This window comes from Pygocentrus nattereri, chromosome 11, assembly GCF_015220715.1.
Source record: "Pygocentrus nattereri isolate fPygNat1 chromosome 11, fPygNat1.pri, whole genome shotgun sequence".
Taxonomy (NCBI): Eukaryota; Metazoa; Chordata; class Actinopteri; order Characiformes; family Serrasalmidae; genus Pygocentrus; species Pygocentrus nattereri.
Genome location: NC_051221.1, coordinates 27,692,153 through 27,708,754, shown reverse-complemented (window position 1 = coordinate 27,708,754; position 16,602 = coordinate 27,692,153). Strand labels below are relative to the sequence as shown.

Genomic DNA, 16,602 nt, shown 5'->3' with positions numbered 1-16,602 from the left:
CCCCCGATTTTATTAACATTTCTGTCGAATTTATGGCTAAGATGTAAACACAGTCATCAGGGTGGTTTGGTGTGAAATGTCTTTACACGCTGTTACACAAAATGCTAACAAATATATTACAGCAGGCATTTCTTTTGAGGTGGGATTTTAGGCTAAAATGTGTTTTTCTTCATCCACTCATTGATGGTACATGCAGGGATTTTTCCTCGGATTTAGCACAATTTCTCCATCTTCAACGCTGCTCAGACAAACTCGGAGACACGTGTTCACTGGTGGTTCCGGACAGTGATCTGAATGGCTCTTGTTGTGTTGTAGACATGGCGACCCCTGGTACCACCAGTGTACAACAACAGATACATCAGTGGGTTTCTCCAGTAATGAGCCATCAAACCACTTCACATCAAACCACTCTGAATGACCTTGCTCTGAGTTCGGTAGACATTTTGAAAAAATTCGGTGGAGCTGCCCTTTTAGCTCGGCGCGAGCGGGAGCTGTTCAGGGTGGCGGTGCTGAACGTGGGAGAGAAGTTTTCTTTTGGGTTCTTCTTCCGGAAAACTCACATCCTCGCGGGTAGGAGCGAGTGTGGGGGCCTGGCGGTTTCTTTATGATCATCGTCTGGAGATTAAGCCGAACTGTCAGTGGGGGTACCTTTAAGGGTGCCCCTGGAGACCCTTTAGTTCGGAGCAGAACTGCACCATATTCTACTGAAACTACGTGTGTTAAGTTGTAGTGACTCCACACGCGCCGCCTGGCCTCCAGCCTGTTTACTTTCCTCTCGTGTTTAAAACATTTGGTTGTTAAAGGTATTAAATATGTCGCTGTTGTCTGAAGAAAACCTCGTATCTCCAAAAGGGTAACTTCACAGGAGAACGAATAACATACTTCGAGTGAAAGTCAATGTAAATAGACTTTTTCTTTTGGCCCATTCATAATGGAATTTATACGCATGAAATTTACTCACAACGTAAAGAACAACAGTTATTTTTAAAATTATGTCAAAAACAGAAACATGAGAAAAACATACGAGGTTTTCTTCTGACAGCAGCGACTTATTTAATGCGGATACTTCTGCGTCACATGGTTATAATCGCACCTTAAAACCACTGCTGTGCCTCTAAGGACTACGCTGTTTGTACCTCGATGAACAGAAGCTGAAGCAGGTTTTATGGGTTCTGTGGTCTGCGCTTTAGTCCTGGTCCTTTGCTATAGACTAAATATACCTCACCACCTCACTGACTCCAGGCGAAAGCTGCAGAGCGTGTTCTGATGGAAGGGCGTTTAGCTGTATTTTGGATGAATAGCTGACAGTGTCTCCTTGACCTTTTTTTTTGTTTTATTATTGTATGTGATTTGTTTGATGCTTTTAATCGCAATCCGACATGGCTTTTCTGTTGATAAAATGACTACAAATATGATAATTAATATAATAAATGCACTTCTTTGTCGTGCAGTTTTTTTCTTATTTTTTAAAAAATATGCTTTGCTGAGCTCAGACCCAATCTCAGACCCGGCCCTGCATGGGTTAAAGCGTTAAAGCTGAGCTGTGTTGTTTTTCAGTCCTCTCGTCACAAGCCCGCAGTGTTGCGCTCCAATAAAGTAATAATCATAATTTGCGACGCGAGGATGAAGGTCATTATCACAACCGTAATCAAAGTGATTATGTTACTGACAGTAATCAATTTATTTTAAATTAGCTGCTCTGAAACAGTAATACAGTCACAGTAATAAATCGTTGGCATTGCATAGACCTTAATGCTCTCCTCTAGGGGCTTTTCTGTCTCTCCTGCTCAGGCCTTTCGTCTCAGACACGACGCAGTTCACAGCTCCTCAGTGCACACAGGGACAAATACACTCACCGTCGCACTTACTGGACTGAGACGCGGTGGTCCTCACCCCGCCTCCTCCCCTCCTCCTTCCACCACCAGCCCCTCCATCCGCACTGTTTATCTCTATTCCCTAATTATGGTTCATTTTCTCATTAGGCACGAGTCCCATTACTCCTCCATTACTGGGTCCGAAACGCCGTCAGACAGCAACACGAAAGGCAGATTACACGCTTCAAACACACATAGCTGGAAACGCTATGACATAAAACATATGCTTTTTATTTTCTTTCCCCTCGTTATAATGATTTATAATCTATCGATTTAATGAGAAATCTGATGTCAGTTGTAATTATTTACAAACAATCCCTTGCATAATTCGCGCTGACTTAACAACGGAAAAAAACAAACAACCAAACCTGAAAACAGCATGAGCGATGAAGAAAGACGGACTATAAATAACAGACACTTTATACAAAATGCAGAAATGTACATCGCGGCTCTTGATCCGCGCAACTGACCGCACCCTCTTCTAGTTAACCACAACATTGCATTTTCAAATAAATAAAAAAGCCTATTGTACAACAGAGACAGTGACAGCGATTACCCTGAGAGTGAAAAGCTCATTTTCACAAACGAGTCTCAAAAAAACGAAAAGAAAAAAAAAGAGAAAAGGCCGTGTTTGTTCGATGTCTGGAGGCGGCAAATCAGTCCTGCATGCTGAATGATGAAGATGCTGAGGAAGATGACGATGATGATGAAGCACATTCTTAAAAATAAAGGTGGTTCTTGGCTTGGACGGACACGGTTCTCGGAAAAGCCTTTAATTGGCACAGAACCGTTGCGTGGAGCTTCTTTAAACGTTAAAATGGTTCTTCACACTGGCGTCTCATTTACAGCGCGTTTTAAAGAGCCATCCATTGAAATGTTCTCTAGGAAGCGGAACGGGGTTCTTCTGCGGCGTCGCTCGATAGAACCCTTGTTTGTGGCACCTTTACTTATAAGAGTATGGAGGGGGGTTCGTTCCGCGGGCGCGAGGGCCGAGCTGAGGCTCACTGCTGGTGGGTAATGGGGGTGGGCGGTGAGGGGGGTCCTGGAGAAACGTCGTGCAGTTTCCGGATGTGTTTCTTAAGGTCAAAGTTTCTGCAGAAGCCCTTGCCGCAGGTGGGGCAGGTGAAGGGCTTCTTGTCGTTGTGAGTGTGCATGTGGAAGGTGAGGTTGTACACCTGGTGGAAGGCCTTGTTGCAGATATTGCACTTAAACTGCTTCTCTCCGCTGTGGGTTAGTTTGTGGTTTTTGTAGTTTCCTAAAGGACGAGAGAGAGAGGGGGGGGGGGCGTGTGAATAACCTTAATAATAAACAAGGAATAGGACAATTGAAATAAAGAGTAAACACGTCCCAGGTTATTGATTCACCCGCTGTGAACTCCAGTAGCACACAAAAAGAAATCCACAGATTATATTTCAGTTGATATTTTTACACTGTAATTTGAGAATTTAATTAACGACAATTATAATGCAGTTTTCTAAAACACGACAATAGCTTCAAGCATTTAAATATTATTGCTGTAATAATTATTTTATTATACAACAACAACAACAACAACAACAACAATAATAATAATAATGATGATGATGATGATGATGATGATGATTAGCCGGTGTGTGTGTATGTGGGTGTAGAGAGAGAGAGAGAGAGAGAAAGAGAGAGGTAGAGAGGGAGAGGTGTATGTACCTTTTTGGTGAAAGCCTTTCCCGCAGAATTCACACACGAACGGCTTGTACCCAGCGTGTATGCGCGCGTGTGTGTTGAGAGTGGAGCTCCGGTTGAACGCTTTCCCACACTGAGTGCATTTGTGAGGCTTTTCCTGTACAGCACAAACATCACAGAACACTTTTACACACAGACACACACACACACTCTCCCTCTCTCTCTCTTTCTCTCTCTCTCTCACTCTGAAAGCCCCCAACACTCAGCTGCGCTCAGACTGAACAGCTCACACAGCAGAGCGGCTTAAAACTCAGTCTCTGCTCACTGACTCACGGACTGACCAACTCACTGACACGTTGACAGATTGACTCATTGACTGACTGGCTCACTGAGTGACTGACTGACCAGATGGCCGACTGACCAACCGACCGACCGACTGACTGATTAACTGACTGGTTAACTGGCTGACTGATTGACAGACCAACTGACTGGTTGACTGACTGACTCACTGACTTACAGACTCACTGACTGACTAACTCACTGACAGACTCACTGACTGGCTTACTGACCGACTGACTGACTTACTGACTGACTCACTGACTGACTGACTGCCTTATCGACTCACTGACTGACTCACCGACTGTAACTGTCTCTGTCTCTGTCAGCGGAGCTGCTGATTAGTTGGGGAATAACTCTTTCTCTGCAGTTATAATAAAGTGATGTAACTCATATGAGACTCTTCAGTTTTTCCTATCTCTACTATAAAATCTCTCTGAGAGAAGCGGGCAGAAAATTAATTTGAGTGCTGTAGAGAAGGTGGGACCTTTATTTTATCTGAAGTAAAATGTCGCTTTTCACGTTTAAAGTGTTTTTGTGAGTTGAATAGAGTTAAATGCGTCCTGACACCACATGAGGTATCTTTAGACTGAACTGATGAACCGCTTTTACAGCGTGAATGAGTTTATAACTGAGAGAGCTGAGCTGAGAGCTTCAGCGCTGATCACAGAAACACACAATCACACTACACAGCGGAGAGGAGCACAACCAAACCATAATAATAATACTAATGATGATGCTGATATTATTATTATTATTAATAATAACAATAGTAGTAATAATATTAATTATTATTATTATTGTTATTGTTATTGTTATTATTATTATACTAATACTAATAATAACAATAATTAATTTAAAAGGCGTTAAAGTACTAATAATATTAAGAATAATAGGAATACTACATTTGGTCATGATAACGTTACAGTACAAATTCTAATATTATTATTACTACTAATAATAATAATGAATTATAATGGCGTTACAGTACTAATGATATTAAACATTTCAAGAATACTACATTTGATCGCGATAACGTTAATACTACTACTGCTACTACTAATACTACTAATAATAATTTAAATATATAATAATAATAATAATAATAATAACAATAATCATAATAATAATGTATAACCTCTATAATTATTATTATTACAATAATGCTTAAAGTGTTACAGTCTTTGTACTAATAGTGATAAATGCAGTGAGTGTTCATTGAGTGTAGCGGCGGTGTGTGTGTGCTGTACCTGAGTGTGTATGATTTTATGTCGACACAGTGTGCTCGCCTGCCGGAATCCTTTACCGCACACTTTACACACGAAGGGTCTGGCTCCGGTGTGAACTGGCATGTGGCGGGTCAGGTTATAGTGCGCGTTAAACACCTGGACACACACACACACACACACACAGATCAACTCTCATATTTAGTTAATAACAGCGTTAATTCACAGAGAGCAGCTCCTCTTATTCAGCACACACAGGTCTCTGAACGCTCTGCGTCTATTAATGACTTTATTAATACAGTTATAACCAAAGCAGGAGAGAAAACCCGAGACCCCGCGCCTCTCTACCCTCACAGCCTTAACCGGGATAACACGGTTTAAACTGTTAAAACGATGATGAGCGCCATGATCCTGTTTAACTCTTAGGAAGTAAATGCTAATATTGTGATCAGGCTAAAATGTTTTAAGGACATAAACATTACGACCAGATGAAAACTGTTGCTGGCGGTGTTTTAAACTGTTAAAGAGTTTTATAATCCGGTTTAAACTGCTGGTGAAATAAAATCGAAGGACATACAGAAACACAAGAGGAGAAACACAAAGCGGAGGATAAAAATAAAAACAGAGCTGACTGTTCCCGACTTTCCAGCTGTCTCTCTGTACTGTGATAATCGTCCTGCTCTGTCGGAGCGGCTGCTGCTGTAGTATATATATGTAGTACAATAGACTTCTTCTTTTCAAGCATTTTCTGAAAATCAGAATGAACAGAAAACTTTCCTGTTTCGCTCCCTGCTTTCCGAACCCCCCTTAAGTCTCCGCGTTAATTATCCGGCGCTCCTGGTCTGTTTGTTTGTTTGTTTGTTTGTGTGGTCTTACCTTGCCGCACACTTCGCAGGTGAACACTTTGGGCTTGCTGTGCGGCGCGGCGCCGCTGATCTTGGCCGAGTTCTTCAGGAGCTTCTCTGTGAGGATGTGCGCGCTCTCGGCTCCCGCGCGCGCCTTCTCCGCCCACGCGGCCTTCTGCAGCGGCCCGTTCAGGAAGTACGAGGCCACGGGGTGCAGCCCGAGCAGCCCCGCAGCCGCCGCCGCCGCCGCGGGCGCGCACGCGCTCTCCGCCGCACAGCTCACGTAGCGCGCAGCGCCGTGCAGGGCGTGCGCCGTGGCCGGGCTGAGTACGCGCGGCCGGAACAGCTTGTAGTGGCCGTGCTCGTGCTTGTAGCCCAGCAGCTCACCGCCGCCGCCGTGCGCGTGCACGTGCTGCTGGTGCTGGTGGTGGGAGAAAGTCTGCGAATGAGTCGCGTGCAGCGTGCTGCCGCCGAGCTCGAGCCCGTGCGCCGCCTCGTAGGCGAGCGGCACGAGCGGTAGTACGCAGCGCAGAGCGGGGGGAGACTCGCGCGTCGGGAACAGCGGCGTCGAGCGCGGCTCCGGGCTACGCGCCATGATCCGTTCGATGGAGAAAGCCAGCGGCTTCACGGCGGCGGCGGCGATGGAGCTCGCGGGGCCGCGCGGCGGCAGAGGGGAGCCGGGCGCTCCCGCTGAGGAGAAGCGCGCGCCGTCCATCGCCTCCGAGCGCAGCGCTCTCTCTCTCTCTCTCTCTCTCTCTCTTACACACTCTCTCTCCCCCTGTGTGAGTATGTATGTGTGAGAGTGTGCGCGCGTGCCGGTGCGCCGAAGTTTGGCTCCCGTGAGCGCGCGGAGAGCGTGGCACAGCCTCACCGCTGGCGATCGGCACTTATGCGCGCCTCAGCGGGGCGTGTTGGCCAATAACGCGCCTCCAGCTCACCAATGGCAGAGAGAGCGGCGCAGCGCCGAGCAGAGCCGCGCGCTCACACACTCACTCGCTCACAAAGTCACTCACTCACAAAGTCACACATACACGCACACACACAATCACTTACTCACTCTGTCACTCCGTCAGATCAGTCAGCAGCGCGGAGTGTGTCTCTCTCCTCTGCTGAAGCGCAGTGAGTGTGTATGAGTGAGTGTGCGAGCTGCGGTGGGCGGCCTGCTCAGCTGGGGCCCTGCGCTCAAAAACTCTCAACCACTCACGAGGACACAAAAAAACCTACAACGCCGGTGGCCCTTCTTCCCCATGTCAACAACACATTAAAGATCAGGGGATTGATATACTGGTTAGAATAACATCAGTGATATGATAATTTCATCATTATTGTTTTTCACTGTTACTATAATAGTTGTCAGTAAATTTACGATAATAAAAGTCTTTTCACTAGAAAAAAACATTGTTAATATCAACACACACACACACACACACACACACACACACACACACACACACACACACACACACACACATATATATATATATATATATATATATATATATATATATATATATATTGCAATGGTAAAAACAGTTTGAGTTTGTGCTGTAACTCCTTGTTTCCAGTTTCCAATTGTCTTTACCACACAAGAGAAGACAGATTCAGTGTCAGACTCACAGTTGGTTTCGAAGAAATCCAAAAGGAGTGTTTGATGCAAAATGTCGGCGGAAATTTCTGTGTAGTGGTGTTAGTTACGTCTTGGTTCTTGGACATGTTCATATCAAATACTAGAACACTTGATAATAATAATAACAATAACAACAACAACAACAACAACAACAACAATAATAATAATAATAATTTCTTGTTATTCTTCTTATTGTTGGTGTTGTGTCTGCTGTTTTGCTTGGCACGTGTATATTTATAAATGAATATTAACACAACAAAAACAGGCGGATCTGAACTAATAAAAATAAAATGTTTAGCAGCGATTGTTTTTATAGTATTTTGTGTAACGAAAAAATATAATAATTAATAAGTCAGAGCGCACACACTGAACACACTGAGCACACACTGAACACACACTGAACACACACTGAGCACACACTGAGCACACACTTAACACACACTGAACACACTCTGAATGCAATCTGAGCACACACTGCGCACACAGTGAACACATGCTGAACACACACTGAACACACTCTGAACACACGCTGAGCACATGCTGAACACAAACTGCACACGTGTTGACCACACTGAACACAAACTGAACAAACACTGAACAAACACGGAACACACTGAACACACACAGAATGCACACGGAACACACTGAGCAAACAATGAACACACATTGATCACAGTGAACACACACTGAACACACTGAGCACACACTGAACACAGTGAACACACACTGAAGACAGTAAACACACTGGACACACAAAGAACATACGCTGAACACATGCTGAACACACACTTAACACATTGAGCACATATTGAGCACATACATAACATACTGAATGCATACTGTACATACAAACACACTCTGAATAGACACTAAGCACACACTGAACAAACACTGAATCAACACTGAGCACATACTGGACACACAGTGAACACACAGTGAGCACACACTGAACACACTGGGCATGCACTGAACACACTGAGCACACACTGAGTACACGCTGAACACACTGGATACACTCTGAACACACAATGAACATATGCTGAACACATGCTGAGCACATGCTGAACACACGCTGAACACACTGAGCACACACTGAACATATGCTGAACGCATGCTGAAGACAGCCTGAACACACACTGTGTATACACACTGTGTATACACTGAACACACACTGAACACACCAATCACAGACTGAGCACACAATGAACACATTGAACACACACTGAGCACATGCTGAACACACACTAAACACACAATGAACATATGCAGAATACTTGCTGAACACATGCTGAACACACTGAGCACACACTGAACAAACTGAGCACACACTGAACACACACTGAGCACACACTGAGTACATGCTGAACATATGCTGAACACACGTTGAACACACTGTGCATACAGTGAACACACACACTGAACACAGTGGACACAGTGAACACACACTGGACACACAAAGAACATACGCTGAACACACACTCAACACATTGAGCACATATTGAGCACACACTGAACGCATACTGTACATACCCTGAACACACACGGAACACATGCTGAACACACAGAATACACATTGAAAACACTCTGAATGCACTCTGAGCACACACTGAGCACACAATGAACATATGCTAAACACACACTGAACACACATTGAGCACACACTGAACACAGTGGACACAGTGAACACACACTGGACACACAAAGAACATACGCTGAACACGTGCTGACCACACACTCAACACACTGAGCACATATTGAGCACACACTGAACGCATACTGTACATACCCTGAACAAACACGGAACACATGCTGAACACACAGAATACACATTGAAAACACTCTGAATGCACTCTAAGCACACAATGAACATATGCTGAAGACACACTGAACACACAAGGAACCTATGCTGAACACACACTGAACACACTCTAAACACATGCTGAACACAAACTGCACGTGCTGAACACACTGAGCAGACGATGAACACACACTAAACACACTGGACACACTAAACACACAATGAACATATCCTGAATACAGGCTGAACACATGCTGAACACACTGAACACACACAGAACACACACAGAACACACACGGAACACACTGTGTCACACAGAACACACTGTGTACACACAGAGCACACACTCAACACACTGAGCACACACGGAACACAGTGAACACACAATGAACACACTGAGCACACCGTGAACACACACTGGACACACAATGAACATACGCTGGACACATGCTGATCACATGCTGATCACACACATAACACACTGAACACAGAGCACACACTAAACACAGAGCACACACTGATCTCAGAGCACACACTGAACACAGAGCACACACTGAACACAGAGCACACTCTGAACACAGAGTACACGCTGAACTCAGAGTACACGCTGAACTCAGCACACATTGAACACAGAGTACACACTGAACACAGAGCGGACTTGCTGAGCTCAGAGCACACACTGAATACAGAGCACACGTTGAACTCTGAGCAGACTCTGAACACAGAGCACACACTGAACACAGAGTACACACTGAACTCAGAGCACACTGAACACAGAGCACACACTGAACACAGAGTACACACTGAACTCAGAGCAGAATCTGAACTCAGAGCACACACTGAACACAGCACACACTGAACACAGAGTACACACTGATCTCAGAGCACACACTGAACACAGTACACTCTGAACACAGAGCACAATCTGAACACAGAGTACATGCTGAACTCAGAGCACACACTGAACACAGAGTATACACTGAACACAGAGTACACACTGAACTCAGAGCACACACTGAACACAGGGTACACAGTGATCTCAGAGCACACACTGAACAGAGTACACTCTGAACACAGAGCACAATCTGAACACAGAGCACATGCTGAACTCAGAGCACACACTGAACACAGAGCACACACTGAACACAGAGCACACTGAACTCAGAGTACACACTGAACACAGAGTAGACAATGAACTCAGAGCACACTCTGAACACAGAGCACACTCTGAACACAGAGTACAACCTGAACTCAGAGCACACACTGAACACAGAGTATACCCTGAACACAGAGCGCACACGCTGAGCTCAGAGCACACACTGAACACAGAGCACACGCTGAACTCAGAACACACTCTGAGCACAGAGTACACACTGAATTCAGAGTACACTCTGAACTTAGAGCACACTCTGAACACAGAGCACACAAAGAACTCAGAGCAAACACTGAAAACAGAGTACACACTGAACTCAGAGCACACACTGAACACAGCGTACACACTGATCTCAGAGCACACTCTGAAAACAGTACACTCTGAACAGAGAGCACAATCTGAACACAGAGCACATGCTGAACTCAGAGCACACACTGAACACAGAGCACACACTGAACTCAGAGTACAATCTGAACACAGAGCACATGCTGAACTCAGAGCACACACTGAACACAGAGCACACACTGAACACAGAGTACACACTGATATCAGAGCACACACTGAACTCAGAGCACACACTAAACACAGAGCACACTGAACTCAGAGCACACTCTGAAATCAGAGCACACACTAAACACAGAGCACACTGAACTCAGAGCACACTCTCAACACAGAGCACACACTGAAAACAGAGTACACCCTGAACTCAGAGCACACACTGAACTCAAAGCACACACTGAACCCAGAGTACACGCTGAACTCAGCACACGCTGAACTCAGAGCACACATTGAACACAGAGTACACACTGAACACAGAGCGGACATGCTGAGCTCAGAGCACACACTGAACGCAAAGCACACTCTGAACACAGAGTACACACTGAACTCAGAGCACACTCTGAACACAGAGCACACTGAACACAGAGCACACTCTGAACACAGAGTACACACTGAAATCAGAGCACACACTAAACACAGAGCACACTGAACTCAGTGCACACTCTGAACACAGAGCACACAGTGAACTCAAAGCACACATTGAACACAGAGTATACACTGAACACAGAGCGGACATGCTGAGCTCAGAGCACACACTGAACGCAAAGCACACTCTGAACACAGAGTACACACTGAACTCAGAGCACACTCTGAACACAGAGCACACTGAACACAGAGCACACTCTGAACACAGAGTACACACTGAAATCAGAGCACACACTAAACACAGAGCACACTGAACTCAGTGCACACTCTGAACACAGAGCACACAGTGAACTCAAAGCACACACTGAACACAGAGTACACGCTGAACTCAGAGCACACGCTGAACTCAGAGCACACATTGAACACAGAGCACACACTGAACACAGAGCGGACATGCTGAGCTCAGAGCACACACTGAACACAGAGCACATGCTAAACTTAGAGTACACACTGAACTCAGAGCACAATCTGAACACAGTACACTCTGAACACAGAGTACACACTAAACACAGAGTACACACTGAACTCAGAGTACAATCTGAACACAGAGCACATGCTGAACTCAGAGCACACACTGAACACAGAGCACACACTGAACACAGAGTACACACTGATATCAGAGCACACACTGAACTCAGAGCACACACTAAACACAGAGCACACTGAACTCAGAGCACACTCTGAAATCAGAGCACACACTAAACACAGAGCACACTGAACTCAGAGCACACTCTCAACACAGAGCACACACTGAAAACAGAGTACACCCTGAACTCAGAGCACACACTGAACTCAAAGCACACACTGAACCCAGAGTACACGCTGAACTCAGCACACGCTGAACTCAGAGCACACATTGAACACAGAGTACACACTGAACACAGAGCGGACATGCTGAGCTCAGAGCACACACTGAACGCAAAGCACACTCTGAACACAGAGTACACACTGAACTCAGAGCACACTCTGAACACAGAGCACACTGAACACAGAGCACACTCTGAACACAGAGTACACACTGAAATCAGAGCACACACTAAACACAGAGCACACTGAACTCAGTGCACACTCTGAACACAGAGCACACAGTGAACTCAAAGCACACATTGAACACAGAGTATACACTGAACACAGAGCGGACATGCTGAGCTCAGAGCACACACTGAACGCAAAGCACACTCTGAACACAGAGTACACACTGAACTCAGAGCACACTCTGAACACAGAGCACACTGAACACAGAGCACACTCTGAACACAGAGTACACACTGAAATCAGAGCACACACTAAACACAGAGCACACTGAACTCAGTGCACACTCTGAACACAGAGCACACAGTGAACTCAAAGCACACACTGAACACAGAGTACACGCTGAACTCAGAGCACACGCTGAACTCAGAGCACACATTGAACACAGAGCACACACTGAACACAGAGCGGACATGCTGAGCTCAGAGCACACACTGAACACAGAGCACATGCTAAACTTAGAGTACACACTGAACTCAGAGCACAATCTGAACACAGTACACTCTGAACACAGAGTACACACTAAACACAGAGTACACACTGAACTCAGAGCACACACTGAACTCAGAGCACAATCTGAACACAGAGCACATGCTGAACTCAGAGCACACACTGAACACAGAGTACACACTGAACTCTGAGCACAATCTGAGCACAGATCACATGCTGAACTCAGAGCACACACTGAACACAGAGCACACACTGAACACAGAGTACACACGGATATCAGAGCACACACTGAACTCAGAGCACACACTAAACACAGAGCACACTGAACTCAGAGCACACTCTGAACACAGAGCACACAGTGAACTCAAAGCACACACTGAACACAGAGTACAAGTTGAATTCGGAGCACATGCTGAACTCAGAGCACACATTGAACACAGAGTACACACTGAACACAGAGCGGACATGCTGATCTCAGAGCACACACTGAACACAGAGCACACTCTGAACACAGAGCACACACTGAACTCAGAGCACACACTGAACACAGAGCACACATTGAACACAGAGTACACACTGAACACAGAGCGGACATGCTGAGCTCAGAGCACACACTGAACTCAGAGCACACTCTGAACACAGAGCACACACTGAACTCAGAGCACACACTGAACACAGAGCACACACTCAACACAGAGTACACACTGAACCCAGAGCACACTCTGAACAAAGAGTACACACTGAACTCATAGCACAATCTGAACACAGAGTACACGCTGAACTCAGAGTACACGCTTAACTCAGAGCACACATTGAACACAGAGTACATACTGAACACAGAGTGGACATGCTGAGCTCAGAGCACACACTGAACACAGAGCACACGTTGAACTCTGAGCACACTCTGTGTACAGAGTACACACTGAACTCAGAGCACACTCTGAACACAGAGCACACGTTGAACTCTGAGCAGACTCTGAACACAGAGCACACACTGAACACAGAGTACACACTGAACTCAGAGCACACTGAACACAGAGCACACACTGAACACAGAGTACACACTGAACTCAGAGCAGAATCTGAACTCAGAGCACACACTGAACACAGCACACACTGAACACAGAGTACACACTGATCTCAGAGCACACACTGAACACAGTACACTCTGAACACAGAGCACAATCTGAACACAGAGTACATGCTGAACTCAGAGCACACACTGAACACAGAGTATACACTGAACACAGAGTACACACTGAACTCAGAGCACACACTGAACACAGGGTACACAGTGATCTCAGAGCACACACTGAACAGAGTACACTCTGAACACAGAGCACAATCTGAACACAGAGCACATGCTGAACTCAGAGCACACACTGAACACAGAGCACACACTGAACACAGAGCACACTGAACTCAGAGTACACAATGAACACAGAGTAGACAATGAACTCAGAGCACACTCTGAACACAGAGCACACTCTGAACACAGAGTACAACCTGAACTCAGAGCACACACTGAACACAGAGTATACCCTGAACACAGAGCGCACACGCTGAGCTCAGAGCACACACTGAACACAGAGCACACGCTGAACTCAGAACACACTCTGAGCACAGAGTACACACTGAATTCAGAGTACACTCTGAACTTAGAGCACACTCTGAACACAGAGCACACAAAGAACTCAGAGCAAACACTGAAAACAGAGTACACACTGAACTCAGAGCACACACTGAACACAGCGTACACACTGATCTCAGAGCACACTCTGAAAACAGTACACTCTGAACAGAGAGCACAATCTGAACACAGAGCACATGCTGAACTCAGAGCACACACTGAACACAGAGCACACACTGAACTCAGAGTACAATCTGAACACAGAGCACATGCTGAACTCAGAGCACACACTGAACACAGAGCACACACTGAACACAGAGTACACACTGATATCAGAGCACACACTGAACTCAGAGCACACACTAAACACAGAGCACACTGAACTCAGAGCACACTCTGAAATCAGAGCACACACTAAACACAGAGCACACTGAACTCAGAGCACACTCTCAACACAGAGCACACACTGAAAACAGAGTACACCCTGAACTCAGAGCACACACTGAACTCAAAGCACACACTGAACCCAGAGTACACGCTGAACTCAGCACACGCTGAACTCAGAGCACACATTGAACACAGAGTACACACTGAACACAGAGCGGACATGCTGAGCTCAGAGCACACACTGAACGCAAAGCACACTCTGAACACAGAGTACACACTGAACTCAGAGCACACTCTGAACACAGAGCACACTGAACACAGAGCACACTCTGAACACAGAGTACACACTGAAATCAGAGCACACACTAAACACAGAGCACACTGAACTCAGTGCACACTCTGAACACAGAGCACACAGTGAACTCAAAGCACACATTGAACACAGAGTATACACTGAACACAGAGCGGACATGCTGAGCTCAGAGCACACACTGAACGCAAAGCACACTCTGAACACAGAGTACACACTGAACTCAGAGCACACTCTGAACACAGAGCACACTGAACACAGAGCACACTCTGAACACAGAGTACACACTGAAATCAGAGCACACACTAAACACAGAGCACACTGAACTCAGTGCACACTCTGAACACAGAGCACACAGTGAACTCAAAGCACACACTGAACACAGAGTACACGCTGAACTCAGAGCACACGCTGAACTCAGAGCACACATTGAACACAGAGCACACACTGAACACAGAGCGGACATGCTGAGCTCAGAGCACACACTGAACACAGAGCACATGCTAAACTTAGAGTACACACTGAACTCAGAGCACAATCTGAACACAGTACACTCTGAACACAGAGTACACACTAAACACAGAGTACACACTGAACTCAGAGTACAATCTGAACACAGAGCACATGCTGAACTCAGAGCACACACTGAACACAGAGCACACACTGAACACAGAGTACACACTGATATCAGAGCACACACTGAACTCAGAGCACACACTAAACACAGAGCACACTGAACTCAGAGCACACTCTGAAATCAGAGCACACACTAAACACAGAGCACACTGAACTCAGAGCACACTCTCAACACAGAGCACACACTGAAAACAGAGTACACCCTGAACTCAGAGCACACACTGAACTCAAAGCACACACTGAACCCAGAGTACACGCTGAACTCAGCACACGCTGAACTCAGAGCACACATTGAACACAGAGTACACACTGAACACAGAGCGGACATGCTGAGCTCAGAGCACACACTGAACGCAAAGCACACTCTGAACACAGAGTACACACTGAACTCAGAGCACACTCTGAACACAGAGCACACTGAACACAGAGCACACTCTGAACACAGAGTACACACTGAACTCAGAGCACACACTAAACACAGAGCACACTGAACTCAGTGCACACTCTGAACACAGAGCACACAGTGAACTCAAAGCACACATTGAACACAGAGTATACACTGAACACAGAGCGGACATGCTGAGCTCAGAGCACACACTGAACGCAAAGCACACTCTGAACACAGAGTACACACTGAACTCAGAGCACACTCTGA

General features: G+C 45.9%; 1 protein-coding gene across 1 annotated transcript; it reads right to left on the bottom strand.

Moving 5' to 3' along the window:
* Positions 1-1,955: 1,955 nt before the first annotated feature.
* fezf1 (FEZ family zinc finger 1) lies at positions 1,956-6,971 on the bottom strand. Its single transcript, XM_017713618.2, has 4 exons — positions 5,972-6,971; positions 5,120-5,254; positions 3,558-3,690; positions 1,956-3,129 (listed from the first exon to the last, which is right to left on the bottom strand). The coding sequence occupies exons 1-4, from the start codon at positions 6,653-6,655 to the stop codon at positions 2,876-2,878; spliced, it is 1,206 nt and encodes a 401-aa protein (XP_017569107.1). The 5' UTR covers positions 6,656-6,971; the 3' UTR covers positions 1,956-2,875.
* Between the last annotated feature and the right edge of the window lie 9,631 nt (positions 6,972-16,602).

Coding starts and splice junctions, on each gene's coding strand:
- fezf1 (XM_017713618.2), bottom strand. CDS start 6,655: ATGGACGGCGCGCGCTTCTCCTCAGCGGGAGCGCCCGGCTCCCCTCTG. Junction 5,255..5,971: donor CCTGCGAAGTGTGCGGCAAG/GTAAGACCACAC, acceptor GTGTGTGTCCAG/GTGTTTAACGCGCACTATAA. Junction 3,691..5,119: donor ATAAAATCATACACACTCAG/GTACAGCACACA, acceptor TGTGCTGTACAG/GAAAAGCCTCACAAATGCAC.